Genomic DNA, 12,530 nt, shown 5'->3' with positions numbered 1-12,530 from the left:
GGGCTGGCTTCAAACTAAGTAGCTAGGATTATAGGTGGGGGCCACAAGATTCTATCTTTTAGTAAGACTTTGGAAAACAAACTTTTAACTTTTAGTTTACATAATTCCCTATGTTTGAAAATGTTACAATTTGTATTTACTCCTTTTCTGGCTAATAAAATGACCAAGAGCAATAAAAAAAATACTTTTCCAGTTACCTTTAACTAAGTTGGCTTACCTGTAAGGCTTTTTCCTTTTCATTTGTCAGTTCCTGAGAATGCTTATTTGTCAATGACGCTGTGTGTGAGGCCCATTCATTCCGTAACTTCTCTAATTCTTGTATTTTTTCTGACAATGTCTAGAGTTCAGTACAGGATATTAAGATCATCTCCTGAGTACGTTACACTTTTGATTAGAACACAGCAATACTTCCAAGAATATTAAAGAAAACGAAATTATACAGCTTTTCAATTCATACCCAAATCCTTTGTCTGTACAATTTTTTTTATTTGAGGTAATCAAGATCTGTATATAAACAATTTTTTAGCTAAAACAGATAAGCTTAAACTACCTTTTCTTTGTGTGTATGCTGATCCTGAGACTTGACCTCAGAGCGTGAGCACTCTCACTCTACTACTTGAGACACAGTGCCATTTCCAGCTTTTTCTGGGTAGTTTTTGGGGATAAACTTTCCTGACTGGGCTGGCTTTGATCATGATCCTCAGATCTAAACCACCTGAGTAGCTAGGATTACAGGCATGAGCCACTGGTGCCCAATAGATGGGAACTTTTATAAGAAGTGAAAAGCCATTTTAAGCCAGAGGAATGAAATGAATAAAAGAAAAAAAGGAGAAAGAATGTTAATGTTACTTAATAAAAGATTTAGAGAAAATGTGTCATAAATTGATAAAATGTTTGCATGGAATTAAACATCTAAAAGAGAGCATCAGATTAAGAGTTAACTGGTAGATGGCAAAAAGATGAGGAAATTTAATGGTAGCATAGTTTGAAAGAAAATACGTAAATGCTTAGATTTAATTCAAGAAGCAATTCAGAACCAGTGTCTGGATGACTTACAAAAACAAATGAACTATCAATTACCTTTTGTGTTGAGTTCAGTTGCCTAGTAACATCGTCTAATGATTGTGTCAATGATAATTTTTCTTCCTATTTATAGAAACAATATTATGGAGTTTACAATTTAATTCAACCATCAGTAGCCAAGCTACTCAAAGTGCAGCAAAATAAAGTATCAGTATCATTCTAAAAGCTTGCAGTATCTCAGAGCTTTCAAATCAGAAGTTGCATTTTAGCAAAATTGTCAGATGGTCTATGCACCATTACCATTTCAGATGCACTTATATACAGCATTTAATGGCAATATAACCCAAAGGTTCAAGTGGCAATACCATGTTTCCTGTGTCATAATCTAATGTAGATATCTAACATATTTTCAGATGGGCTGTATAGGGTAAATATTCCCAAATGATGAAATTATGGTGTAAGAGCTTAGTACCTAAGGTCATAGAAACTAGAAAAAACCTGGAATCTAAGTTTCTTAATTGCCAGTCCAGTTCTACATTTCTACATTAACTAAATGAAAAGTAATACAGCATTTTTATATAAGAAATAATGCCAATGTAATTCTTCAATGATGTATCAAAGCATTCTGATAACAAGTTTAAAAGAATAGCTTAAATTTAAAATCTTACCTTGCTACATTTCAAACAGCATGCTAGAAACTTCTTTATCTCTACATCATTTCCAGGTAAGAGTTTAAGTGACAGGTGTGTAAGATGTTTAAAAGGATTTGTCTCTACCACATTTAAAAATACAGGTGAGTTATCCAAAATAGCTGCTGGAGAAACTAACTGCAGCAAAAACCTTTGAAAAGAAGTCACATGGTAATAAACTCAAGACAGTCAAACTCTGCTTTTAAATCATGAGCTCCTCTATTTGGAAAGACCATTAGAGGGAGGAAACAGAATTTATAGGGGCTAATATGAAAGGATTCCCCTGGTGAAGAACATGACAAGTCAGTGATGGGGAATTGAAACAAAGTAAAACTCTTAAGTTCAGCAAGACAGAAGAGAAAACAGTAAAAAACAAAAACAAAAATGCATTACTACAATAGTGACAAGAATACTAGCCCCTTATTCTGAAAATTAGCAAATTATAGAAATTAAACATTTATCCTTTTCTGTATGATCTTTAATACAAAACAAATAATAAAATAATTTTTTAAAAGAATTAACAAAGGAGGAGGCTGCAATGCTTGGTAAGAAATGTACACATTATCCTGCCCATGCAATTGTAACCCCTCTGTACAGTATGTTCACAAATTAAATTAAATTAAATTTAAAAAAAATTTTAAAAAATAAATAAAAGAATTACATCTAATAACCTAAAAAAATGACATCTTTAGAAAAACCTCTGGTGAAATATCTGTTTCATATAACAATCATCAGTTGAGGAAATTAATAAAAGGGTGATTATAAACTTTTCTGGTTTTTTAAAATTATTTTTGTTTTGGTTGGTTGGTTGTTTTCAAGTACTAAGGATAGAACCCAGGGCCTTACACATCCCAAGCAAGATTTCTATCTTGATGGTAACCTTTACAAGGATCAAGCCTTAACACCACCTGAATATGAATATCTATATACAAGAATAATCTTATTCTCTTCTTCCAGGTTCATTATAAAAACAAATACTCTTAGGTATTTCAATAACTTTAGTGGCTATGTCAAAACAAAAATAAAGGAGCAAATATTTCTTTTTTCCTTTTTTTTTTCTATACTCAACACAGGATCTTGTACTCGCTAGACAAGTGCTATACACTTGAGCTACACTGCATTATTTTACCATTCCTGATTTTAATCAAGGCTTCCTAAAAACATGAGATTTAAAAGAGCCTTCACTGCAGTTTTGAACGTAAATAGGTACTTATTACATGGAAAATATCATTCCATCAACTTGTCTTTCAAAGAGGGTCTATCTTGGAAAAAGAAGTTTAATAATGTCCCAACCTCATGGAACGTACCTTGGAATTTCTTTGGCATGTTCTTGAGTACATTGCTGAAGGAGATCTATAAACTTTTGTGGGAAAGCTAAGAAGTCTACCAGAAGACCTTGTTGGAATTTTAAACTAAAAAAAACAAAAACAAAGATTTGTTTTAGAAATTGAATTACTATCTTACAATTAATACCTTCAAAGGTTCTATAGTTCCTGAACACCATTTATGAAAACTATATTATGTTTATAGAATTTATTTAATAGGAGAAAATACATCAAGAAATGTAGCTATAATTTCAAACTTCTACACTGTTTTAATAGAAATCTAATAATCTATGAAATATTTTTCAGGGACATGGTAAATAACTATAGAACAAATTGTTCATTACTCCCAGAATAAGTTAATTGGCATGATTTAAATAAATAGTGCATGGCTAGAAAATGTACATCAAAAAAAGTACCAATATATTCATAAAATTTAAGAAATGTTCCCCAGATTAAGTATAAGACCAGCCCTGCCCCCGCCATGTTTAGTTACCTTTGAAAATCATCTTCAGATATAACAAGATTATAAAGGAAAAATGGATCTGTATCATCAGTCAGTCGAATAACTAAATCCTAAAAGAAAGGGTTTTTTTTAAAAGTATTTTCAGATTTCCTTCTTGAAAAATATCCCAATAACATCAAACATCACAGCTGTACTCCACTACAGCTTTCGTCTCTGTCTGTTTTTTTTTTTTATTAGTCTTTAGAGACTTGAAATCTTAGAGAAAGACACTCCTGCTCTGTGACAACCATAAGGAATTTATAGAAATTAATTAAAAACTATGAAAGATTTCAAAGTTTAGGAATATTCTATCAGAAGTCTTGGGTCATTTAGACCACACCAAATATTCCTTACCACAGAACAATTATATTTTCAGTCTCCCTTCAATTAACTAGTCTGGCATTTCAAAGCAGGAAATTCAGCAAAGCTGACAACTATCCACCTAACAAAAGAAGGAGCTTTTGTCTGAGGCAAAAGAGGATCAGGTGACAGGTTGCCAGGGCTTCCCATAAGGGCATATGCTCTCCTACTCCAGGTGGTTACTGACAGAGAGACCCATCTGTTTTCATTTTTGATGATGCTGGTTCCTTTAATAAAGACCACTCTCCAGGTTGTTAATTTTACAGTGTGACAAATCATCACAGCAGCTAAAAAGCCAACAGAAAAGTGCACTGAAATTATAAACTTCAGAGACCACTGCTACAAGGAAAACTGGGCTTAGGAGAACTAATAAAACTAAGTATTCAGAGCTGGGAAGGTGGCTCAGTGGTAGAGTGCTTGTCTTGCATGTATAAAGCCCTGGGTTCGATTCCTCAGCACCACATAAGCAGAAAAAGCCAGAAGTGGCGCGGTAGCTCAAATGGTAGAGTGGTAGCCTTGAGCTGAAGAACTGAGGGACAGCACCCAGGCCCAGAGTTCAGGCCCTATGACTGACAAAACAATAAACAAAAACAACAATAACAAAAACACACACAAAAACCCCACTAAGTATTCAGATTAAGAACAAGTTTGAAATAAAATCTACTCAGAACTACTGAGGAACTAGAAAAGTGTAAGCCATTTATTAGTAGAGCTAGAAAATGAACAAAATAAGAATGTAGTATATACTCTCCACCCCACAAAAAAAAAAAAATAGCAATTTGGGTATTGGCTCGGTCTCAGAATACCATACTCTTAAGTAGCTTCTATGTAGGCACTTCTTGAAATTCACTTTAAGATGCTATTTTTTTTAAAAAATTGAAACTCCTCGTGCAATGTACACACACTTTAAAAAAATAAAAATTGGATGATAAAAAAGTGAAACAGGTTGTGTTGGGGCAGGTATCAGCCAGAGGGCGTGGGAGAACAGAAGGTGAATAAGGACGAACGTGACGGAAGGGCAATACAAAGGAAAGGAATAGAATCTCCACCATGCACAACTAACTAGTGTAAGCTAACTTTAAAAACACTTAAACGAACAAATAGTTAACTCTCTGGTCTCTATCCTCTGCTCAATGATACATACTTTTGAAAGACACACGGAACTCTAAAAAGTTAAGTAAAAGATTCAAATATATTTCCGCAGAGTACTTTATTGTTTTCTCCCATTCATATCATGAAATGCCAATTCTTCAAAGTATCCATACAGACTAGCAACTTCTACAGGCTCTGAGTAAACCTAAGGAGACTATAACTCTTAATTGTTCATTCTTCTTATATGATTTAGAAATACTTGGTGTAATTATTTTTAGCTGTCCCAGTAGATTTTTACCATCCTATACCACAACAATTACAAAATAACTCAATACTAGAAAACAAGGTGAATGCAAACAAAATTTCTTAACATCTACAGAAATGATCATATTTTAAAAAAGGAAATACCAACCTTTCTATGAACTGGATTAGAAACTGATTGCAGCTCAATGCTCACTCTCACACTCACTCTCCTAGATGAAAAGACATGTCCAAGTCTCAGAAACAAAATTTTCAGCCTTATTAAGCCACATTCTCTAACAACAATAGATTTTTAGAAAGCACATAGATTTGAAGTTCAAGCTGTTCTAGCAAATAACCTTGTAGTTTTTAATGGAAGACTAAACTTTTCTTAAGTATAAAATAGGGAGGTTATGAGAATTAAATAAGATAAACAGTTGAGGAAGTGCTTAGTATTATTGTAGTATATTTTACTGCCCTGATTCTAAAATCATATCTACTGAAAGACAAACCATCAATTTACATTACTTTTTTTTTACATTAAAAAAATTTACATTTTGGGGCTGGGAATGTGGCTTAGTGGTAGAGTGCTTCCCTAGTATGCATGAAGCGCTAGGTTCGATTCCTCAGTACCACATGAACAGAAAAAGCAGGAAGTGTAACTGTGGCTCAAGTGGTACAGTGCTAGCCTTGAGCAAAAGAAACTCAGGGCAGTAACCAGGCCCTGAGTTTAAGCCCAGGACTGGCAAAAAATAAATAAATTTACATTTCAAGTGATCAAATTGAGTTAATGAAAGATTCCATTCTAAAAATTTTATTTTATTTTGTTGTTGTTGGCCGTGGGGCCTGAACTCTTGGCCTGGGCACTGTCCTTCAGCTCTTCAGCTCAAGGCTAGCAATCTACCACTTGAGCCACAGACACCACTTCCGACTTTTTCTGCTTATGTGGTGCTGACGAATTGAACCCAGGGCCTCATGCATGCAAGGCAAGCACTTTACCACTGAGCCACCTTCCCAGCCCATCCATTCTAAAAATTTTAAATGTGAATATTACAACATTTAGACTATACAGAATCAAGAAAATAACAATCTCTACTCTTTTATATACTTAATTTCTTTCAGATCTAAAAGCTAAATCTGCTTGATATATTTTCTATGCAAGAAAACTGTCAGCAAATGTATTATTACCTATCTTATCCTAGATTAGGTCTGAAATGACACAACCAGAATATTTCATATTATATCTTACAGAGAATCCAATACTGAACACACACACACACACACACACACACACACACACACACACACACACACACTAACCATAAACATTAATCAAGTTGTAGGAAGATGTTTAAATTTTTTAAAAAAGAAAAATTCCGTGCTGGGAAGTTGGCTCAGTGGTAGACCTCTTGCCTTGCATGCCTGAGGTCCTGGGTTCCATTCCTCAGCACCACATAAGCAAAAAGAAAAAAGCCGGAAGTGGCGCTGTGGCTCAAGTGGTAGGGCACTAGCCTTGAGCTGAAGAGCTGAGGGACAGTGCTCAGGCCCAGAGTTCAGGCCCCACAACCGGACCAAAAAATAAATAAATAAAAATTAAAAAAGGAAAATTTAATTTAAAAACATTAACAATGAGTGGTTCTCAAATTCTTCTGCTAGGTTCAATAATAATGGCTTCTTATGACATACAGGGGAAGAAATTCAAGCTTGTTCATTTTTAAGTTATTCTTCTAAAGATTTGACTTTTAACATTGCCATATTCTACTCCTTCTGTCCACAGAAATAATCTAGACTGACAAAGGAGTAACTTGGAAACAACTGACCAAGATTCAAACTGCATCAATCTTTTTTAACGTTTAGACTTGTGATTATATTACTTTAAAATGTGTCATTTACAGGTGATAATATTGTCAGACACCTTGTATTCACATACTGTTTTGTAGACTGGGAACCTCTTTGTACAACTAAAGATAATAATAAATGTTAAAAAAATGAAAAAAGGTTGAGAGAACATGATGTATATTACTTATACTTATAGGATTAAGTTCAGTCCAGATATCAACTCCAACTAAAGGGATGTCAATATCTACTGCTGCAAAAATGGAACTTGCTTCATTGGTGATGAGAAACACATCCTGTAACACCAGTGAGGTATTACCTTGCCGAAACAAATAATGGTTATTGTCTACATACAGTAAAAGTTTTATATAAAAAATAAATAAAATGTGTCATTTAGTTAAATTTCTTATTGAACAAAGAATTGGGTGTACAATGTTAGTTGACAGGAGACAGATAAACATTCCACAACTTGAATCTATTACCTGAAAAGGAAGAGCAGCATTAGTCTACACCACAAAGATAGGAAAGGTTTTCTGTCTCTGTTTTATGGCACAGGGGATGAAACCCAAGGTTTCATTCATACTAGGCAAAGGCTCTCCCACTGAATTATACCCCCAGTCCATGAAGAATTATTTTTAAAACAATGTATTATTTCTTTTCTTTTCTTTTTTTTGTATCTGAAAAACTTATATGAAACAGATTAGAATACTGCTCCAATTCCACTTAAGCTTTCTTCGGGGAAAAAAAACAAACCACCACCACCTTAACTTCCTAACTTGTAGAAATGAATAAATTCAATTTGATGGCTTGTGCAGATCTTTTTTGCTCTACACTGTTTTGTTTTAGTGCTGTTTTTAACATGAATCACCATAGTGGCATGATACTGTACTTGACACCTAGTTTTTTATGCTTCACAGTTTTGGAGTCCTTCCATACTTCAAAAATTTGTTTAAAAAATTCAATCTGGTTACATAAATCTGAAAGTTATATTGCTATAACCATCAACCAATCATACTGCATATATTTGAAATGCCTAATATATTAATGTGAGGGAGAAAATTAAAATTAAGCTTAAAAATCAAATATGTTCCACATGTCTAGTCCAAAATACTCCCCCCGAAATCTGTAGAAAAATCTGAGCTTCCAGGGAATATACTATCTTCAACTACAAATCTTATTTGCTCCATTATAAAGGTTCATGACATAATAAAGCAATGTAAAGAAATAAAATCTCTAATAAAAATACTACTACTCATTTCAGTAAGCATACCACTTTGAACACTACATAAATCTGCATAATATTCACTGGGACAGTTAGATTTGGATAGATGTTGTTTTAAACAAAGAACATCTTTACCACCCATCATTAGCAGAACTGGATTCAAGCCTGCTGCTGTCACCCAGTAGCTGAGACAAATAAAAGCTACTTTAAGGCAGGTACTATGTGGGTGCTAGGGATACAAACACAAACAAACATGGTCCAGATGAGGTTAGATTAAATGACTTTTCCCTAGATATGCTTCTGATTTTATTTCAGGGATTCAAGAGAAGGAAAGGAAGGTTATTAATGCCTACTGAGAGCCTGTGATACCTGTATTTCACCTTAGCTAACAACAATCATCTTGAGTAAATATTATCACTCTTAACAGAGGAGGAACCTGAGGCATATATTAGGAATCAAATTTCTTGCCTATATCATGCTAGCTAATAAATGGATAGAGGTAATTTCAAATTAGGCAACTTTGAAAGATCCTTATAGTGAAGGGATTTAAGATATACCTTGAAGTTATGAAAGAAAAAGTAATGCCTTATGTATTGTCCTGTGTGAATTAACTCCTATCAACCCCAATGATTCTATGAAATAGGTAGTTATTATAAATTAAAATAATTTTTAAAAGATGTAAAAAAGTTTTTAAAAAATCATATAAGCAGGTTTAGGTGGTTTACGTAAATAGTAGAGTATGTGCTTAATGTGTGCAACCCCCAACACCAACCTTCTGCCCCTCCAAAAAAAGTAAATAAATAATAAATAAATGGTATAAGATGGACAACTAAGTAACAGTTTGAAACGAGATTTAAACCAAAACAATCTAGTTCCAGAACTTGAACTCTTAATTTGTACCATGCTGCTTCTCCAGGGGAAATTTTATTTTATTTTATTTTTTTGGTTGTGGGGCTTGAACTCAGGGTCTGGGTGCTGTCTCTGAGCTTTTTCCCTCAAAGCTAGCACTTTACCACTCTGAGACACAGCACCACTTCCTGTTTTCTGGTGGTTAACTGGAGGTAAGAGTCCCCTGGACTTTTCTGCAAGTCTGACTCTGAACTGTGATCCTCAGATCTCAACCTCCTGAGTAGCTAGGATTACAGGTGTGAGCCCCAGCACCGAGTTCCAGGAGAAATGTTTTTCTTTCCTCAATTAAAATGTGAGTCCCATGATAAGCACAATGGTTATGTGTTAGTCTGTCTGGTATGGAGGCGGGTACAGAAGAGAAATTCATCTCCTGAGCACCACGGACAGCTCCTGGCACATAGTAGGCATTTGCAAATATTTGTTGGGCTGAACAGGCCTGGAACACTTACTAAAGAGTTTAGGAGCAGGGTGCCGGTGGCCCACTCCTGTAATCCTAGCTACTCAGGAGGCTGAGATCTGAGGATCTCGGTTCAAAGCCAGCCCGGGCAGGAAAGTCCGTGAAATTCTTATCTCCAATAAACCACCAGACAACTGGAAGTGGCGCTGTTGCTCAAGTGGTAGAGTGCTAGCCTTGAGCTGAAGAGCTGAGGGACAGCGCTCAGGCCCAGAGTTCAAGCCCCATGACTGACAAAAAAAAAAAAAGAGTTTAGGTTATTCTTTCTATATGTCAGGGGTCAGCAAATGGTTCTACTGTAAAGGACAACAGAGTAAGTCATTTAGGCTTTTTTTGGCTAACACGTCTCTTTCACACTTTCTCTGTCTCTCTCTTCAGTGTTGAAATGAACACGTGCCATACTATGGAGACAATGAGCTACATCTTGACCTTTATGCCCTCAAAAAACAGTATAGTACAATTATTCAATTCTGCAAAAACAGCCACAACAATTTGGTAATAAAACTTCATCTACAAATAGTGGGCCATCTGGCCTTAAGGGCTCTGCTGACCCCTGCTATAAGTGAAGAAATACTAGTATCCCAAAGGTATGAAAGAATAAAAAGAAGGCAGGGTGCAAGTGCTGATAGTTCATACCTACTCAAGAGGCTGAGATCTAAGGATCAAACTTTGAAGTTCTCAGGGCAGGAAAAGTCTGTGACACTCATCTCTAATTCACCAAAAAGCCAGAAGTGGAGCTGTGGCTCAAGTGGTAAAGTGCCAGCCCTGAGTGAAAAGGCTAAGGGCCCAGAATTTGAACTTTACAATTTGTGGGCAAGGATGGAAGGGAGAGAGTGAAGGAAGGGGTGACATCCATCATCCAAAAGGAAATGTACTCATCACCTCATTTATGAAACGGTAACCCTCTGTACATCACCTTTATAATAACAATAAAAAATTAGAAGTTAATAAATTAATTTAGTTATATATCCTATTTAACGTAATAGACCCAAAATCTTGCCATTTTAATGTATAACCAACATTAAACTTATTGAGATTTTACACTTTTATTTCATAGAATATCTTTAAAATCAGTGTTAATTTTATTTTGCATTTATAGCAACCCAATCTGGATTAGCGCCCCCCCATCAAATGTTCAATAGCATATGTGGTTAGTGCTACCACAATGAACGGCATGTAGGAGCAGGAGAAACTGCAGAGGTGGAATTCAACATATGCAAAGCCCTGGGCTGAGTCCCCCAAATGAAAACAAAAACAAACAACAACAACAACACAAAGCCAACTACTTAAACTAACCCACAAATCTATATCCATGGGAGTCAAGTTCTGGGATCACATATTATAGTTTACTGACAACTCAGTAAATCAATTTTGTTATGCGACCTTCCTACACCTTTGAGTTTTACTTTTTGTCTTGGACATACTGGGGTTTGAAGTCAAGACCACTGGCTTAGACGTCACTCTACCACTAAAGCCATTGGGGCCAGGCTACACAATCTGTCTTTTATTGTATGTATTTTCACACTTGATCCTACTGACAACTACGTTATGTCAACTGTACACAAGAAGGAACACAGACGCTAAGAGACGGCGAGTGCATGGTCGAACTGGGGGCGGCTGTACAAACGGATCACCTGCTTTAACACCAATCCTACTTAAGCTCTAGTATTACCACGAAAACCATCACATCCCCAAAGTAAGTGTCCAACGGCGAGTGTTTACGAGCGGACAGTATTGCACCAACGAAATTCCTGTCAACAGTGGCCACGGGGGCGCCAAGGGGGCTCAGGCTTGCGCTCCCGAGGCTGGCATCGGAGGATCGCGGTTCGATGCCAGCCCGGGCAAGAAAGTCGTTGAGACTGATTGCCAAAGGACCACCCCAAAAAGCCGGAAGCGGAGCTGTGGCTCAGGCGATCGAGCGCCAGGCTTGAGCACAGCAGCTCAGGGACAGCAAGCAGGCTCTGAGTTCAAGCTCCAGGGCCTTCATTACTAGTGATGATGATGATTAATAATAATAATAATTAATAATAATAATAACAAGGAGCGAGGCTGGGTCACCGAGGCTGCCCATTTCCCCTCCCAGCGTCCCCCCTGCAGCGGCCGGTCGGTGCCAGCGGCGGCCACCCGGGCCCTGCCAGTGCCCCGGCCCCGGCCCCGCCCCACGGTCCCCAGCCGCCATCTTCACCGCCGGCGCGACCCCAACCGCCAGCCGCGGGCAGCGAGCGCCGCGGACCTCACCTCTCCTCGCAGTCTTTGCATTTCACCTGCAAGGGGACGATTTGCTGGAACAGAACTTGGCTCATCGCAGACCTCGGCCGGTCCACAGGCCTAGGCCTCCAAACGCGCCGAGGAGACGTCCGGCTCCGGACAGAGTTTGAGTTTGGCGCTTAGCTCCGCGGAGGAGGAGCGAGAAACAGGGGGGGCGAAGGGTGGGGGAGACGAAGGAAGTTTGGACCTCGCAGCCACCATCAGCCACTTCCGGTTTTTGCGACGGAGGGCGGGTTTGGGGTTCGAATGGGTGAGCTGTTTCCGGGCATCGACCGACGTGTTGGGACGCGGTGCCGCCATCTTTGTTGAGGGAAAAGTGCCCGATGGAGACCGGCATCCGCCATCTTTGTGAAGGGACGAGAACTCCCCAGGACACAGACAACTTTTTTTTTTTTGCGCCGGCCGCCGGATGCTGACCGTCCCGGGCGTGGCGGGACGTGGATGATGGCGGCCTCGCCGCCGAGTCCGTGCGCTGCTGGGTTTCCAGCCGAGGGGAGATGCGGGTACTACGTGGAAAAGAAGAAGCGGTTCTGCAGGATGGTGGCGGCCGCGGGGAAGAGGTTCTGCGGCGAGCACGCCGGCGCCGCGGAGGTCCGGCGGGAGGGGGGAG

At 38.0% G+C, this 12,530-nt stretch overlaps 2 protein-coding genes across 5 annotated transcripts in view; one reads left to right on the top strand and one right to left on the bottom strand.

Annotated features, from left to right (window-relative positions):
- Sass6 (SAS-6 centriolar assembly protein) overlaps window positions 1–12,031 on the bottom strand; it is a 29,825-nt gene extending 17,794 nt beyond the window's left edge. For all 3 annotated transcript variants that reach the window (XM_013031392.1, XM_013031391.1, XM_013031393.1), the window contains exons 1-7: window positions 11,891–12,031; window positions 5,404–5,464; window positions 3,531–3,610; window positions 3,020–3,124; window positions 1,692–1,863; window positions 1,081–1,146; window positions 218–337 (exon numbers count right to left, since the gene is read on the bottom strand). In XM_013031392.1, coding sequence (XP_012886846.1) covers window positions 218–337; window positions 1,081–1,146; window positions 1,692–1,863; window positions 3,020–3,124; window positions 3,531–3,610; window positions 5,404–5,464; window positions 11,891–11,955 — 669 coding nt within the window. In that variant the 5' untranslated portion in view covers window positions 11,956–12,031. The remainder of the gene's footprint in view (window positions 1–217; window positions 338–1,080; window positions 1,147–1,691; window positions 1,864–3,019; window positions 3,125–3,530; window positions 3,611–5,403; window positions 5,465–11,890) is intronic.
- A 278-nt stretch (window positions 12,032–12,309) lies between these two features.
- Window positions 12,310–12,530, top strand: part of Trmt13 (tRNA methyltransferase 13 homolog (S. cerevisiae)) — a 15,308-nt gene continuing 15,087 nt past the window's right edge. For both annotated transcript variants that reach the window (XM_013031430.1, XM_013031429.1), the window contains exon 1: window positions 12,310–12,511. In XM_013031430.1, the coding sequence (XP_012886884.1) occupies window positions 12,362–12,511 (150 nt within the window). In that variant the 5' untranslated portion in view covers window positions 12,310–12,361. The remainder of the gene's footprint in view (window positions 12,512–12,530) is intronic.

Source organism: Dipodomys ordii, unplaced genomic scaffold (assembly GCF_000151885.1).
Source record: "Dipodomys ordii isolate 6190 unplaced genomic scaffold, Dord_2.0 Scaffold139, whole genome shotgun sequence".
Lineage (NCBI taxonomy): Eukaryota > Metazoa > Chordata > Mammalia > Rodentia > Heteromyidae > Dipodomys > Dipodomys ordii.
Note: the sequence above shows the minus strand (reverse complement) of the source record. Positions and strands in the feature narration are given on the sequence as shown.